The sequence below is a fragment of the Cricetulus griseus genome (genome assembly GCF_003668045.3).
Source record: "Cricetulus griseus strain 17A/GY chromosome 1 unlocalized genomic scaffold, alternate assembly CriGri-PICRH-1.0 chr1_1, whole genome shotgun sequence".
Taxonomy (NCBI): domain Eukaryota; kingdom Metazoa; phylum Chordata; class Mammalia; order Rodentia; family Cricetidae; genus Cricetulus; species Cricetulus griseus.
Genome location: NW_023276807.1, coordinates 186,545,783 through 186,561,104, shown reverse-complemented (window position 1 = coordinate 186,561,104; position 15,322 = coordinate 186,545,783). Strand labels below are relative to the sequence as shown.

The following is a 15,322-nucleotide window of genomic DNA, read 5'->3' as shown; positions in this document are numbered from 1 at the left end:
AACTCAACTGTGAAAATGTGCATGGTATCTTAGATAACTACAGGGTGCTCGTACCCAACTATCAAACAAAAATGAGAATATATTTCATAGTCTGTAACCATTTTGTGTGCATGTATGTGTGTGGTGTGTATGCATGAGTGTGCTATGCATGTACAAGTGTATGTGTGTTTTGCATGTGTGTGACACAGGTGCATGGAAGTACATATGCATGCGTGTACATATGTGAGTGCACACTCAAGGGTGGCATCCAATGTCCTCCTCAATTACTCTCTGTTGTATACTGAGGCAGGCCTGGTGCTTTACCTTTTTTCTCAGTCTGGCTAGTTAGCTTTCTTCAGGGAGTTCCTGTCTCTGCCTCCCTTGCACTGGGATTATAGGTGGGCTGTCACATGCTGCTGGCTTTTACGTGGGATCTAGAAATCAGTATTCTAGCCCTCAGACTTACAAGGCAGTCCCCATACCCTCTGAGCCACACCCCCCCGCCGTGTGTATTTTAATTAAGATGAGATCTGCTATTGCCTAGGCTGTCTTTGAACTCCTAGACTCAAGCAATCCTCCTGCCTCAGCCTCTCAGGTAGGTGGGACCATAGGCATATGTCACCACACTGGCCATAAACAAATGTTCATTTCTGAATTTTATTTCAAAATACAACAAACTTGCAAAGGCTGTACAATAAAGTCTTTATAGTCTTCACCTAGTGTCTCATTGGGCCCTTCTCTTCTTGTGTGTCTCTCTACAAATATTTCAGAATACATGTTGCAGATACGTGTTGTTGTTTATTTAAGAGTAGTTTGTTAATATCATGTCTGTTAAGCTCAAACACCAAGTGCCAACATCAACACATTGTCTTCCAGAACCACATCTAGGAAGTAAACCTAAGTGATATGCGATTTGTATTGTCTGTGTACAAATTATTTGGAAGTTATTTTCTGATCCACCATACACCGAGTTCCTTTTAACCGCCTCTATTTTGTGTAACTCCTGCATCGTTTTGCTCAGTGAGTGTTTTATTTGTTGATCTGAGAACCGACGGCACGGTGTGCTCAGTTATATAGGTGGCCTGTCCCATTCCTACATGCTTTATTCTAATCCCCTCCTTTTAGAGCCTTTGACTCTGGATCTCCCCTTTTTCTGCCTCCTGGGAACCGACCCAGATTATTGTATCCAGTTAGCCTGCAGAGTCCTTGGCACCAGTGACACTTACCACTAAGGGCATTGTAGTCTGAGTACAAAATGTCCCTAACAGTGTTGAAGCCTACGTCCCAGCTGGTAGGCCTATTTTGGCAGGTGATGGTAATGTCTTGGTCTTGGCGTATGATGCATGGGCACTTACACACACACACACACACACACACACACACACACACACACACACTACAAAGAAAAGAAATCATGTGGTCCATAGTATCCTGAAGATCAAACTCAAAGCCCTACATGAGCTTGGCAAACATTCAATCACTGAGTGGCACCCCTCACCCCTAAGGAGACAAGGTCTTGTTAAGTTGCCAAGGATGACAATCCTCCTGCCTCAGCTTCCCCTGTAGTTGGGATTGCAGTCGTGTGCCACTAGACCTGCTAGTCTTTAATTCTTGGCCTGGTGCCCACCCAGCAGCTCTGCAGCTGCCTCCCCATCAGGCCTCCCCGCCTTCCACAGACCTGGCTCTGTAACAACGGAGCTGCTGTTTCCCTCCTGGCTTTCTGGGTGACCACTCCAGTGCCTGGGAAGCTCTGCTCCATGGGAGGAACCCAGAGGTGGCAGGTACCAAAGGAATCGAAAAGCCCACTAGTGTTACAAGCAGGAGTGGATGGTCCACCCTGGAGTACTTCTCTCGCCTTACTCCAAGCCTCCCCCAGTCTTCCTCACACCTTGTGAGCGGAAGGGTGTGAGGCTTCTGCTTTTTCTTCTCCCACTCCTCACCCTCTTCCTTTTCCTACTCCTACCCTCTCGTTCCTCCTCCCCCTTCTTCCCGCTTCCAGGGACCCTACTGGCTGTTGCTTTTCTTTTCTGAAACCCCATAAAGGAGCCCCGAATAACTGACACAAATGATTGCTGATGTTCACCATCAGGCGTTGGGTGCCAAACTTAACCTGATTGGCACACACCACTAGGAAGGGCGGGACCATTGCCCTGCAACAGAGCAACAGATGGAAGACACAGAGGCGCATGAACATTCCAGGCTCATTCTAGGCTTTCCCCTGCAAAGTTTCCTAACACCTACAAGCCAGGCCCAGGGACGGAGAGCCCTAAATAGCTATTCTTGCCCATAGTCTCCAACCTTTTCTGTGAACCCTTTAACTTTCTAAGGATCATCACCCAGCTCCCAGTTCCTTCAAATTCAAGGCAGAAATAGAAAACTTTTCTCTCAACTGCTGTAAGCCTCAATGGGAGTGCCTGGGGAGCGAATGTGTGAGGTCCAGGGTTAGGGTTTGTGGATGAACAGGGTCCGGTCCATAGATGCCTGGACTCCTCTTAGGAATATCCATGTTGGGGAGGAGGCGGCCAAGGAGACCCAAAGGCCTCAAGGAGACCACAAGGTCCTCGGGTCTGTATGGCCTGAATCTCCAGTGTCACCTCAGTTTTCCTATCTGAGACATGGGCGTGGTGAAACGGGACACCATGGGCTGGTTGAGCCCGTTGATGGAGAGGCCGCTCCCCCAACCCGGCGCGGACCCAGGGCTGGCCAGGGCTGTGGCAGGAGGCCGAGGGGCGGGCCGGACCGGGCGGGCGGAGGAGCTCTCCCGGGTCACAGCGCCGAGCGGCGGCGGCGGGAAGATGCGGCTGCGGCTCCTGGCGCTGGCGGCGGCCGTGCTGTTGTGTCCGGCCCCGGGTAAGCGCGGCGCGGCGGGCGGCTGCGCGGGAGGCCGGGGCTCGAGCGGGAGGGGAGGCCAAGGCTGCGCGGGTTACTGGCGGCGCACTCCTCCCGGAGATCGTGGCGGCGCAAGAGCGCCGACCCAGCTCTCTGCGATTCCTTGGTCCTGCCGGCGTCCCGTGATGGGGACCCGCTCTCGGGACAGCTCCGGGTCCCTTCCGAGCCGCAGGCCGCGGAGCACAGGGAGAAGTCAGCCAGATCGGAGCCCTAAGTTGGCGGCTTCTTTCTGTCTTCCGTAGCAGGCGGGACCCGCGGCTGCTGCCAGCATCAACTTCCCTTTAACTATCTCTGGAGACACTCCGAAATGAGGCCAGGAGCGACCCGATCCTGGGCACTGAGAACTTACACTTGGGTCTTCTGAGATGCTCAGACCTGGTTAGAGAGGGTGTCCTAGGCTTCAACCAGCCGGGTCCTCTCACACAAACACTGCTGGCTTGCCTGGAGCTTCACGGTTCCCACTTAGAGTCGCTGAAGAGCCTTCTCTTGGTTCCCTAGGACCGTGCTGGCTGGAATAATAGGCATAGATACATTAGTGGCTCCCATTTCCCAGGCGACTACTACCAGTGCCAGGGGCACACCACCTCATTTAATCACAAAGTAAGAACCTCAAGTATTTATTGATCCAAGTACTTCACAAAACATTGGCGCAATTTATCAGCCCACCAGTCTCTGAGGGTTGTGCGGTTTTGTCCCCATTTTTAAAAAACGAAGAACAGAGGTACAGCCCTGAAAAGCAGAATAGAATCCTTTAGATTCTGTCCTGGACGTACCTAGGGCCACCCAGTAGCTCCTGCTTGTGTGGCCTTCACCCAGGGCCTGTCATCTACTTGTTTAAATGTCTCCTCCAAGATCCTCATCTTCATTTGCAAGGAAAGGCCCAGCATATCTGCTTAATGTGTAAACCCACACTCCTGCTTCAGTCTTCCACCTCCATTTAGGGGGTAGAATGGGAGTTTGTTGACCACCCAATCCTAAAATTCATTTTACAGAAACAACAACAACAACAACAACAACAACAACAACAACAACCCCTGCCAGTCCAAGTAGCCACAAATCCAGGCCATTTGAAGTCAGATCTCCCAGGTTTGAATTTCATCCAGGCTATGTGCTGTGTGAGCTTGAACAAATTGCTCAGCTTCACTGGGCCCTCAGTCTTGTCTGTAAAATGAGAATTGGCAGCTGGTGAAGATAAATTGAAAAAATACTTCTGATTGCCTTAGAACTGTGTTAGGCCTGAAGTCCACTTGAGCAGATGCCCACCTCTGTAATTTTAGGTGCCAATTTTGGCTCACAGTGAGTGCTGTGTGGGCTAGGTCTAGAGGCCCCTCTGCTTGGAGCTTCTCAGCAACCCATGTGATGCTGCAAACATTCATGAAAGGCAGTGTACTTCTCCAGAGTTCTGCTGTCCTGAATCAGACATCACTTTGCTGTCATTGAGGAGTTCCTGGCTCCTGGAATTGAGTGGAGCATTTCTTTAGGCAGAGAGGAAGGCAGGCCATACTTAGTACCATACTCATCTTCCTGGTGTGCTCAGAACTGTGACTGCTTCTGCGTTGAGTGGGTGGTGGTGGGGTGAAGCCCTTGCTCCCTGCACCTGAGGGCTGCTTCAGGAGAAGACATTGCTGTTGTGTCAGGTTTGTGGATCCCAGAGACTAACCCAAGGAGTTGACACTGTGATGCAAAAGCAAAGGTTTCTTTTTATTTCAAGCTGGCCAGGTAGGATCTCACTGCATGGTGGGCAAATGAGATGCCAACCTGCCAAAAAGAGAAGCTTTTAAAGGGGCAGACCATAAGTTTGAAGGCCACAAATTTCAGAGTTTCCATGGTTACTTAAGGCCATACAAAGTACAGAGTAAAGCAGTAGCTATATATTTTAAGTGAGATACATTTGAGTGAGATAAGACAGGGCATGGGCTTATAGGGTTACAGGGTCACAGGGTCTGTCAGTTATCCCCTGGGTTGGAGGATCTTTACGGTCAGCAATTAGCAAAGGAATATTAATAGGAGTGGTGGACAGTTATCTCCCTTTCTCTGAGAGCAGGGAATCAGGCTCCAGCCATGGCACTCCTGATTTAAGGAGTTAAATTTTCCTTTACCATTAAAAGTTCCCTTTTCAGAGCCTAAGATTTTAAACATTTATTAATTTTATTTTTTGGTTCCCCAATTGCCATCTGGAGCTCCACAGGCTTCCTCGAAGAGAGCTGTGGGAGTCTTGTCCTTCTGTTTGGATCAATGTCTTCCATTGTCACCTTCCTCTTTTAAGAACTGGCTTTTGATTGGGATAAAGAGTCCCTGCCAGAGGACTATGAGCAGGAAGGGGCGTCAGTCTAGGCCATAGTGGGACAAAGTTCACAAAGGGATAGCCATCTTTCCAGTTCCAGCCTGCACCTGGTTCTTCCTGCCTCAGGGACTCTGCATAATGAGACCCTATCCCTTGGGGGGTCATTCTTGGCTGTTGAGTTTTTGCTTCATTGATTTCAAGATAGCCTTCATCTCATGGCCATATTCTTGGGTCTCTTTAACCCCAAGGCCAGGGTTCTTCCAGGAATTCCTTAAACCCTGCATGTTTCCCCCATGGCCAGTGACACTGTAGTTACACCCCACTCCCTTGTGCTGATGAGAAGCTCTCTCGCCCACTAGGCTATGAGCTCCATAAGGTCAATAGAGGCAGTGGAGACAAGGGGGAGGTAGAAACTCTGAGTGAGGATGTGCAGTGTGGGGGTAGCCTACTTCTCACCTTAGTTTTCTGCAGTGGATGTTCATAAAGCAAACATTTGCCTTCTGCTTCAGGCTAATGTGACAGGTTTTTGGGTCAGGGATTGCGGGTCAGCCCTGCCTGGTGGCTACATTATGTCAGCAGGATGAAGAGTGGCGTCTACCCTGTGCGATGCCTCATGCTGAGCCAGCATTTACTCAGTGTTCCTTTCCTGCCCACAGGTTGTACATGTTCTGCCATTCAGTCTGTCTGGCCTGTATGTCTACCCACCCTGTTGGCCCCACCTCAGTCATGCCTCCTGTAAGGATTCAGACATTAGGCTGGCCTGCCCCTGTCTCCTGGCAGAATGCACTCAGGCAGCACCCTGGTCAGCCCAGGGTTCCATGGTTGCATAGTCTGCACACAGGTGCAAAGGACCCCTTTAAAAGACAGACCCCTGCCAAATTATGCTCTCTTTCCCCGAGATTCCCCTGGGGCAGACAGGACTTTTCCTGTCTTCCTCTTCTCTTCAGTCCTCTCTCTGTCTCTGTGTCTTTTTACCTCTTTTCTCTTTCCTTTCCCCTCCTTCCCCTTTCTAATAAAACGTCTCACTTAAGCTCTGTCTGCCTGGCATGTTTGTCCCTCCATCTCGGTCACCCCCACCTGCCATGGAATTTCAACAAAGTCCCACATGCAAGGTCCCCCCACAAGCTTTATCATAACACCTCCTAATGCTTTTCCCCCCTTTATACTGAGCCAAAGGGGACACAATGACCATGGTGGGACAGAAACAGTTCAAGCTTCTCTCTACAAGTATTGAAAGAATAGCCTTAACTTAAAAAAGTCTGTGCTTGTCTATGCTTGTCCTTCCCTTCTGGGCCCACGTTCCAGCCGTCTGTCTGCTCATGAGCTGAGCTCCCATATGTATATGCTTGGTTGGCACAAGGAACCTTCAACTCAGCTCCAGTGCTGGAGGGTGCTTGCTCATGGCACCTGGCTTTGACAGAGAACCCCATTTCTGAGAGCCTGTGACTTTTCAGCAAAGCTTTTCTGACAGAGCCTGAGGTGCTTTGCCATCTCAGGTTAAATATCTCCCCACTTTTTTGTGTGTTAGCAAGGATCAGGGCCAGTGGCAGGTGAAGGGTTAGGGTAAGCCTTCATCAACAGGGCTGTATGCAGTTGCCTGCTACCGCACCAAGTGGCTTATCAATAAACATGTATTGACTAAAAAGGGGTGAAATCTGAGATCAAGGTGTTGGGTGGAGTGGTTGGTGGGGGTTCCCCAAGGTGTCTCTGTCTGCTTGGCTTTCAGTGGTGTCATCTTCCTGTATGTTCAGTCTTCCTCTGTATGTGTATCTTCTTATATGGCCACCAGTCAAATTGGGCCACATTGTCTCTGGGCACACCCTAAGGCTCTCATTTAACTTAGTCTTTACCTCTAAAGATACCCACATTAGGAGGTAGTAGGGGCTAGTACTTTGATGTATGAATAGCCTAGGGTTCTTCACAATTCAGTCCATGATGAATGTATTTGCACTCCCATGGGAGACACCAGGGTTTGGACCATATGTAAGAGAACATGAGGTGAAAGGAGGGCAGAAGGGAATGCTAAGAGAAGAGGGCACACTCTGAGGAGTCCCTTTGCTGCCCTCTAAGCTCAGTCCCTTCATTTCCGGAAAGCAGGGACTGCTTGAGCCTGAGTCACAGGGGGACAGGAGGGGAAGGGTTACAAATTTGCCTCTGGGATGGAATCTGGCCTCCCATGGGGAACACTTGGCACATTCTCTCCTTTCAGTCACTATAAATAATCCCCTCTTCGTGTAGAGTTAACAGGGGGAGCCTGGAGCATAGGGTTCAGTCTGCTTTCATCCCACCCATGTTGTTTCCGTTCCCTCTCTTCCCAGCCCCTCTGGCTCCAGTGGGGAGCCTTTGGGGGTGGGTCAGCCTGGCCTTGGATTCTGTAAGCCAGCTGCTGCTGCTTGGTGCTCTCTCTTCTGTCCAGTTCTCAGTGGCTAATGGAATGGGGTCAGCCAGGGGTCTCAGATGCCTCCTTATTCACTAGGGAACTCCCACAAGAGGCTATCTGCACTCCAGATGAGCCTCAGCCATCAGGAGGAAGTGCTGTCCACATGAGCCAGGTGCCAGCCAGGTGGGCGAGATACACAGGAGGTGTGGACCACTGGTCTGGTTCACTGTGGTTGACTTCTCACAACAAGGCACTGTCCCTGGGGAAGCCAGGGAGCAGCCCATAGGACACTCCCAAACAACCCAAGAGTTTGACTTAACCCAAACAGTGCAGAGTGCCCCTTGGCATGTAAAATGACAATTGAGGTCCCTAAGCCTAAGGTAGACTTTCTCAGATACCTGTTGATTTGGATTTCTCATGTATTCTTGGCCTGTTTTGGTCCCTCATTGCTGGAAAGAAAGGATTGGGGACCTCACACAGATGCATAGCACCCAGCTGCCTTTCCCCTAACCAAAGGCTGTCATGGTGTCAGATGGGTGCTGAAAAATACCTCCCAATATATACTGTCCCGACCCTCCTTGGGAATGTTACCTTACATGACCAACAGAACTGATGGATACAACTGAGTAAAAGTTCTTATATTATTCTGGAGGGTCCTGAGTTGAGCACCAGATAAAGGATAGAACAGTGATCCTCAGAACATAACTCTCCATATGTTAAATTATTTAAAATAACCAAGAGCACGGCTGCTGTGGGTTGAATGTGGCTTACCCTCAGAAACTCGGGTTGAAATTGGATTTCCATTGTGAGATACTAAGAGATGGGGCTTTTAAGAGGTGGTTAGGACCCTGTCCTCATGAATGGATGGATCTGTTCATTCAATCAATGACTGTTATTGTAGAGCATTTGGCTAGGTCACTTGAGCACCCTTGTCATGACCTGTGATAGCCTGTGTTAAGTTGGATTCTTCTAGCAAGAAGGCCGCCTTTCCTCCAGTCCACGGTAAGGTCTCTCAAGCACTTATGTCTTGAAAAGTGATTTCCTGTGCTACCCTGGGACCCTGCAGAAAGCTGTGGTTTAGAAGGGCTCCGAGGACACCTGCAGCTGAGAAGGCCCCTCCCATGAACTTCAGGGTGGCATGGCTGTGTTGTATCACCCATGGTACACTGTGGGAAGTGGTACATGAAAAAGGCAACAGTGTTCTGCTTCTTTAGGATCAGGTAGTCTGGGTGCTCTGGTGGGTATTGGGGTGCTCCACAGAAGGTCAGTCAGCTCAGGTGTAGAACTGTAGCTACATGTGGGCTACCTCTGGGTTAGTTTGAACTAAGAAATCAAAGAGCAGGTTGTAGTGGACAAGACCTGGAGTTCTGAAGCATCTTCTAGGGTATTGGGAAAGCCCCATATCCCTCTGGTTGCAGAGATTCCTTCACTTTTTATTTTACTTTGTGTGCTTCAATTCTGAGACCATAGATCCCGATTCCAAAGAAGCCACTGAGAATCGAGTGTTGGTCCAGCTTGCTAGCACTAGTGTAGCCTTCTCCTTGACCATTATTGCCTAGAGATGGACTCACTGAGACTAAGAAAGTGAGTAGGGAGAGAGACAGATTCAGTCTCCTAGTTAGCAAGACATATCACAGGTTGAATCTCTAGCCTGCATTAAACAGCTGTGACCCACAGCCCTGTCATCTTGGATTAAAACACTCCTTGGGGAGGTTACTGGAGAAGATGGGGTATTAGCTGAGTTTTCAAAAGTCCTGATTCATTTATGTAATCAAATGCTAGTGGCAGATTAAGACATTTTAGAACATGTCTGTTTGGATGGCCAGTGCTTCACTCTCATGTGAAAGAGACCATCATAGGTAAGAATTTGGGTGCCCATGAGGCCATAGAAGAGCCATCCCTTTGGTCACAGTGAGACTGGGGAGTGAGTGTAGAGAGCACTGAGACCATGGCCTCTCTGGCCTTACAGAGTATCTAGATGTCAGCAGAATCAGCATATCCCTGGCTCCTGGCAATGGCCTGGAGGCCACCTTCATTCATTTATCTTTTCTCCCTTTACTCTTTTCATTTGCAGAGGTATGTGGTGCTCTCAATGTCACTGTGACCCCAGGACCTGTGGTTGACTACTTGGAAGGGGAAAATGCCACTCTCCTCTGCCATGTCTCCCAGAAGAGACGGAAGGACAGCTTGCTGGCTGTGCGCTGGTTCTTTGCCCCTGATGGCTCCCAGGAGGCCTTAATGGTGAAGATGACCAAGCTTCGGGTGATTCAGTACTATGGGAACTTCAGCCGTATTGCCAACCAGCAGAGGCTGCGCCTGCGTGAGGAGCGTCGGGGAGTACTATACAGGCTGTCTGTCCTGACACTCCGGCCAGCAGATCAGGGGCAGTATGTCTGCAAAGTACAAGAAATCAGCAAGCACAGGAACAAGTGGACAGCCTGGTCCAATGGCTCCTCAGCAACAGAAATGAGAGGTAAGAGTGTGACTGGGGTCTCTGAGGTGGGTATGTGGTAGGTAAGGGGTCCCTGCTTCCATTACTATGCAAATGCTGGTTGGCTCATTTGCCCTGCTAGTATAGTACAAGTCTTGTGGGCTCTGTGGGCCACTGGCCTGTGAGTCAAGTCATGCACATGAGGACAGATCTTAGACACTGTGGCTGAGGTGTAGTGTAGATGTGGAAGCAAGGACAGAGGAGTGATTGACCACCTCCATGCACATCATGTCCTGTCTGAAATATTGGACTATGTGTGCTGTCAGATAAAGAAAGCTGGTTCCCACTTACAGTGGTCAGGCATCTGTTAGAGTTGGGCCTGAACTGCACTTATTTGGACATGTACTGAGACTTTGTGGTTCTGAGACATAATAACAGGGGTGTGAGGGGGTGACTATGTGGGACACTGAGTCATGGGAGTATACAAGTTACAGAGAGCAATAGTGTTTGTTACTTTTCTTGGAAATCATTTAAGAGGGGGGATTATTATGGTTTATTGTTTTAGTGTTCAGGATGCAGCTACTTGGCCCCATGCATCGGGCCCAATTGTCATGCAGTGGGAGGACGGGGTGGTGGAGGGCAGCTGCTCATGTCACAGCCAACCCAAAGTCAAGGGCATGGTAGGGTGAGGCTGGGCATGGTAGACCTCCAGGGTCCCACTTTCTCTAGCTAGGTTCTACTGCCCACAGTGTCTACTAGCTCCTCAGTTAGCACCCGCAGCAGCTGGGGACTAAGCTTTCAACACTTACACCTATGGGGACATTTCACACTTAAAGGGTAATGATATTGAAAAGCAAGGGGTCTTTTCACTTGGCCCATGTGGAAATGTCTAAGTATATATAAGAAGTTTCCAGAAGCAGGATCCTCCCTTTTCACAAAGGCTGGAAGATGAGGTATTTTCAGATATGATCAGCTAGAGATAGGTCTTTGGATACCTTGAGTTTTCTCAGGTGGGCGCAGCATGTCAAGTGCATCATCACAGGCACGTGGCCTTGAACTGTGAGTAACACTATCTATTCGACTGCTCCCAAGTCAAGGTTGAGCCTAGCTGAGAAAGATCCCAAGGAACTAGATTAGACTTTAGTTAGGAAAAAAACCACTTTTTCAATTCCCGGCCCATTTTTAGGGCTATGTCTCTGTGATCACCTTAACTAGAGGTGCCTGGTACCCCAAAGCAAATTTATGATGAGAGGGCCTGATATAAACTTCTTGCCCTGTAAATTGGCAGCCATGTGTTCCTGATCTGCTGCCAGGCTTAGGTCTCAGCTAACTGTGAAGTTAGGAAGTCAGGAAGGTGAAGGCCCCAGGCTGGCCCTCCCTTCCTGCAGGCAGATAGGAGGTGAGTTTGCATTTTCCAAATATCTTGGCTACCAAACACCGTGTTGGAAAAGGCTGTCATTTTTATCTCCGGTGTTCAATGATCTTATCACAAAGACGCCTCTGGCAATTTTAATGCCTTTCTATTGTGCACTCAGATCATGTCTTTGATAGAGTCAAACTTGGATTTAATTGCACACAGGATCAAGAGATTCACAGAGAAGAGCTGCTTGTTTGAAATATGAAAGAGAGGATAATTTTATCACATACAACATATAGTATTAAACATTAAGACACATTGTTTTGATAAGCCCTTTAAAAGGTGACTTTTTTTTTTCATTTGCGATAGGTATTTTTACAGTCCTGTGTATTAAGGCACATGTTAAAGGGAGATAATCCATGTGGGGGGTCTTTGAAACAGCCACTTGTCCCCTGGAGCAGGTGTTATGCTTCGTGGTATGATGTATTTGCAAAAATGTTGTGCACTTTCCCTCCTTAAGCAAATTAATTCAAGAAAACAAATGACTGCTAATATAAATATGTATTTTGGCAAAGAAAACAAAAAAGTTACAGTGGCTGAGGATGCAAACCACAAAGATGATCTCTTGGCTCTACAATATTAGATCCTTTGTGTTCCTGTGCCTCTCTCTCTCTCTCTCTCTGTCTCTCTCTCTCTGTGTGTGTGTGTGTGTGTGTGTGTGTGTAATATATATGTCTAAGTGTCCCATATATCTTCGAGTCATGTACTAAATCTGCTGGCAGTGACAACTGCTACCAATTAGCATATGTAAAAAGGTCTGCTGCCTTTAAGTAAGCAATTACCCAGTTTATTAGTTCATGTGAATCTGCTTTAAGTGAATGAAGCTAGGTTCTTTCCAGAACATTTATTTGAAAACTTGCTTCAAAAATCCAAGGTAGCTTGCAAGACTTCACCAGAAATAAAGATTTCCTCCCTTCATTTCCCTCTCCCCTCTCTCTCCTTCATTTCTGTTCATCCCATTTCTCCCCCTCAGCTCCCTTTCCCTTTGTTCATTTTCTTTTATATTTATCTTTTTCTTTTTTTAAAGCTGAGTAATATTCCATTGTGTGTCACTGACACCTTTTCATTACCCATTTTTCAGTTTATGGACATATAGGTTGTTTCTATTCACTAGCTACTGTGAATAGAGCAGCAATGAAGATGCTGAACAAGTATATTTCTAGTAGGATATAAAGACCTTTAGGTAAATGCCCAGGAGTGGTAGAGCTAGGTCGTATGATAGATCCATTTCTAATTGTTTGAGAAATCTCCATACTTATCTCCAAAGAGACTTCACTCCTTTGTACATCCACCAACCCTGTAAGCATCTGCCTTTCCCCATACCCATGGGAGTATTTGTCATCACTTGTGCTCCTGGGGGCCATTCTGATTGGGTGAGTTTGGTGCAGGGAGGGTGGTAAGGATGGAGTTTTATTTTCTTCTATGTTGAAGAACTGGTTTCTCAGCACTATTTGTTAAAGTTTCTGTCTTTTCCTCGTTTGTTTTCTGGTGTCTTTGTCAAAGATCAGATAGCTATAATCACATAGAGTGTATATGGCTCCTCTATTCTATTCCAACAATCTATGTGTATGTTTTGTGCCAGTATCATGCTGTTTTCATTGCTATGGCTCTGTAGTGTAACTTGCAATCAGGCATGGTGATACCTCCTTTTGTTCACCATTGCTTTGGCTTGGTCTTTTGTGTTTCCACATACATTTTGAGTTTTATTTTTAATTTCTGTGAAGAAAGGGTCTGGTGTTTTGATTGGGATTGCATTAAACCTAATCTGTGGATTGCCTTTGGTAATATCCGAGTTCCTGTTCTATTGCAGTGAAGAGATGCCATGAACAAGGCAGCTCTTATAAAAGAGAGCATTTCACCAAGGGCTTGCTTACAGTTTCAGAGGGTTAGTTCATGATCACTATGGCAGGAGCAGACAGACATGGCACTGGAGCAGTAGCTCCAGAGTTTTATAGCCTGATATTCACATACAGTAGGCAGAGAGAGACACTGGGCCTGGCATGCACAGGCTTTTGAAACCTCAAAACCCACTCCCAGTGACATATATCCTCCAACAAGGCCACACTTCCTAATCTTCCCCAAGAAGTTCCACTAAATGGTAGTAAACATTCAGATTGGTAAGCCTATGGTAGCTATTCTCATTCAAATCACCACAAGTAGGGTTGCCATTTTGATAATATTGATTCCACTGGTCCATGAACTGGGTAGTCTATCTATCTGTTAGTGTCTACCTTGATTTCTTTCTTCAGTGTATTGAAGTTTTCAGAACATCCGGGAACTCTTGCTCCCCAGTCTGATAGCTGGGATACCAGCATGGGACTGATCCAGATCCCAGGAACGTGGGTTTCTGTGAGGAAACCTCAAAAATCTACGGGACCTCCTGTAGTAGATCAGTATTTATCTCTAGCAAAGGTGTGGACTTTGGGAGCCCATTCCATATAGAGGAATACAACCTGAGCCAAGACACACGGGGATGGGCCTAGGCCCTATCCCAAAGGATACAATAGACACTGATGACATCCTATGGAAGGCTTCACCATCCAGGGGAAGCAGAAAGGATATGTGACAGATAGGGTTTTAGTTGGGGGGGGTAGGGGAGGACGGGTGGGAGAAGGGAACTGGGGTTGCCATGTAAAACAATCCTGTTTCTAATTCAAATAAAAAAGTTGGAAAAAAAAGAACTAGAATTTACAATTTCAAATAAAAAATTAAAGGTTTCCTTAGTTATATTTATTCCCAGTTATTTTAATTTTTATGACTATTATGAATTGTTTTGTTTTTCAGACTTCTTTTTTAGTATGTTTGTCATATGTATATATACACATACATAAATACATATGAAAGCTACTTATTTTTGTGTGTTAATTTTGTATCCTGTTACTTTGCAAAAACACTTATCAGGCTTTTTTTTGGTAGAATCTTAAAGGTCTCTTATGTATAGAATCATGTCATATGCAGAAAGGAATACTTTGACTTCCTCTTTTCCTATTTCTTTTCTTGTCTTATTGCTCTAGCTAAGACTTCAAGCACTATACTAAACCACACAAATACTTCACATTTTATGGTGATTTGTGTGTCTAACTTGCATCCTTTTCCATTGTGGTATTCCTTTTTCAGAAGTTGTTTTTACTTGGATGTAATTTACACTTGATTAATTATACTGAGTAATTTTGGTGTCTACTCTTAGAAAATATTTCCAATTTCATGCTTATAAATGTATTTATAATTTTCTCTCACACTTTTACTCTTAAAAACTTTATTTTTTATCTCTTTGAAATCCATATTTATATAAAGATAACTTACTTTTATTTCCAACTATTCCAATTATTAGAGAATCAGACAAGTCCCCCCATTGTCAGTGTTTCATATTTTCTTATGTATTTTGTTTTATTATTCTTACATGATTTATTTTTCATTAAGATGATCTTGAGAAACAACTTACCTAGTTTTGTGGATATTGTGTGAGGTTTTGACTGGTATGTTGACTTTTAAAATTATGACTGTGTTGATAAGTGCAGTTCTATTTTTTTCTGTTTTCTGTTGCTATGGAAAAATGTCTGAGGTTGGGGTTTTGATAAGGCAAATGGGTTTATCTAATTAACAGCTTTATAGGCTAAGAGCCCAAGATTGGGGGCTGCATCTGCTTGGCGCTGATAAGAGACCTCTTGGCTGTAGCAAAGTATGACAGTGGGCATCAAGATAGACATGTTCAAGAAGGAGAGGTACATGGTGAGACAGGAAGCCAGTGGGAAAGTGTAATCTGTGTTTTGCCTTTCTGTAGCAGTCATCTTTAAAGAAACTAACCAGGGACTTAAAAAACCTTAGTCCCTTCTGAGGGCAGTATCCCAAATAAACCAACAAATTGGCTCCACTTCTGCAAGGTCCCAACACCTCTGAAAGTCACTTGCCAAGGACCAAGCCTCTAGCACATGAGTTCCTGGA

General features: G+C 46.5%; 1 protein-coding gene across 2 annotated transcripts in view; it reads left to right on the top strand.

Annotated features, from left to right (window-relative positions):
• Positions 1 to 2,674: 2,674 nt before the first annotated feature.
• Positions 2,675 to 15,322, top strand: part of Vstm4 (V-set and transmembrane domain containing 4) — an 85,205-nt gene continuing 72,557 nt past the window's right edge. For both annotated transcript variants that reach the window (XM_027389486.2, XM_027389485.2), the window contains exons 1-2: positions 2,675 to 2,829; positions 9,607 to 10,005. In XM_027389486.2, the coding sequence (XP_027245287.1) occupies positions 2,775 to 2,829; positions 9,607 to 10,005 (454 nt within the window). In that variant the 5' untranslated portion in view covers positions 2,675 to 2,774. The remainder of the gene's footprint in view (positions 2,830 to 9,606; positions 10,006 to 15,322) is intronic.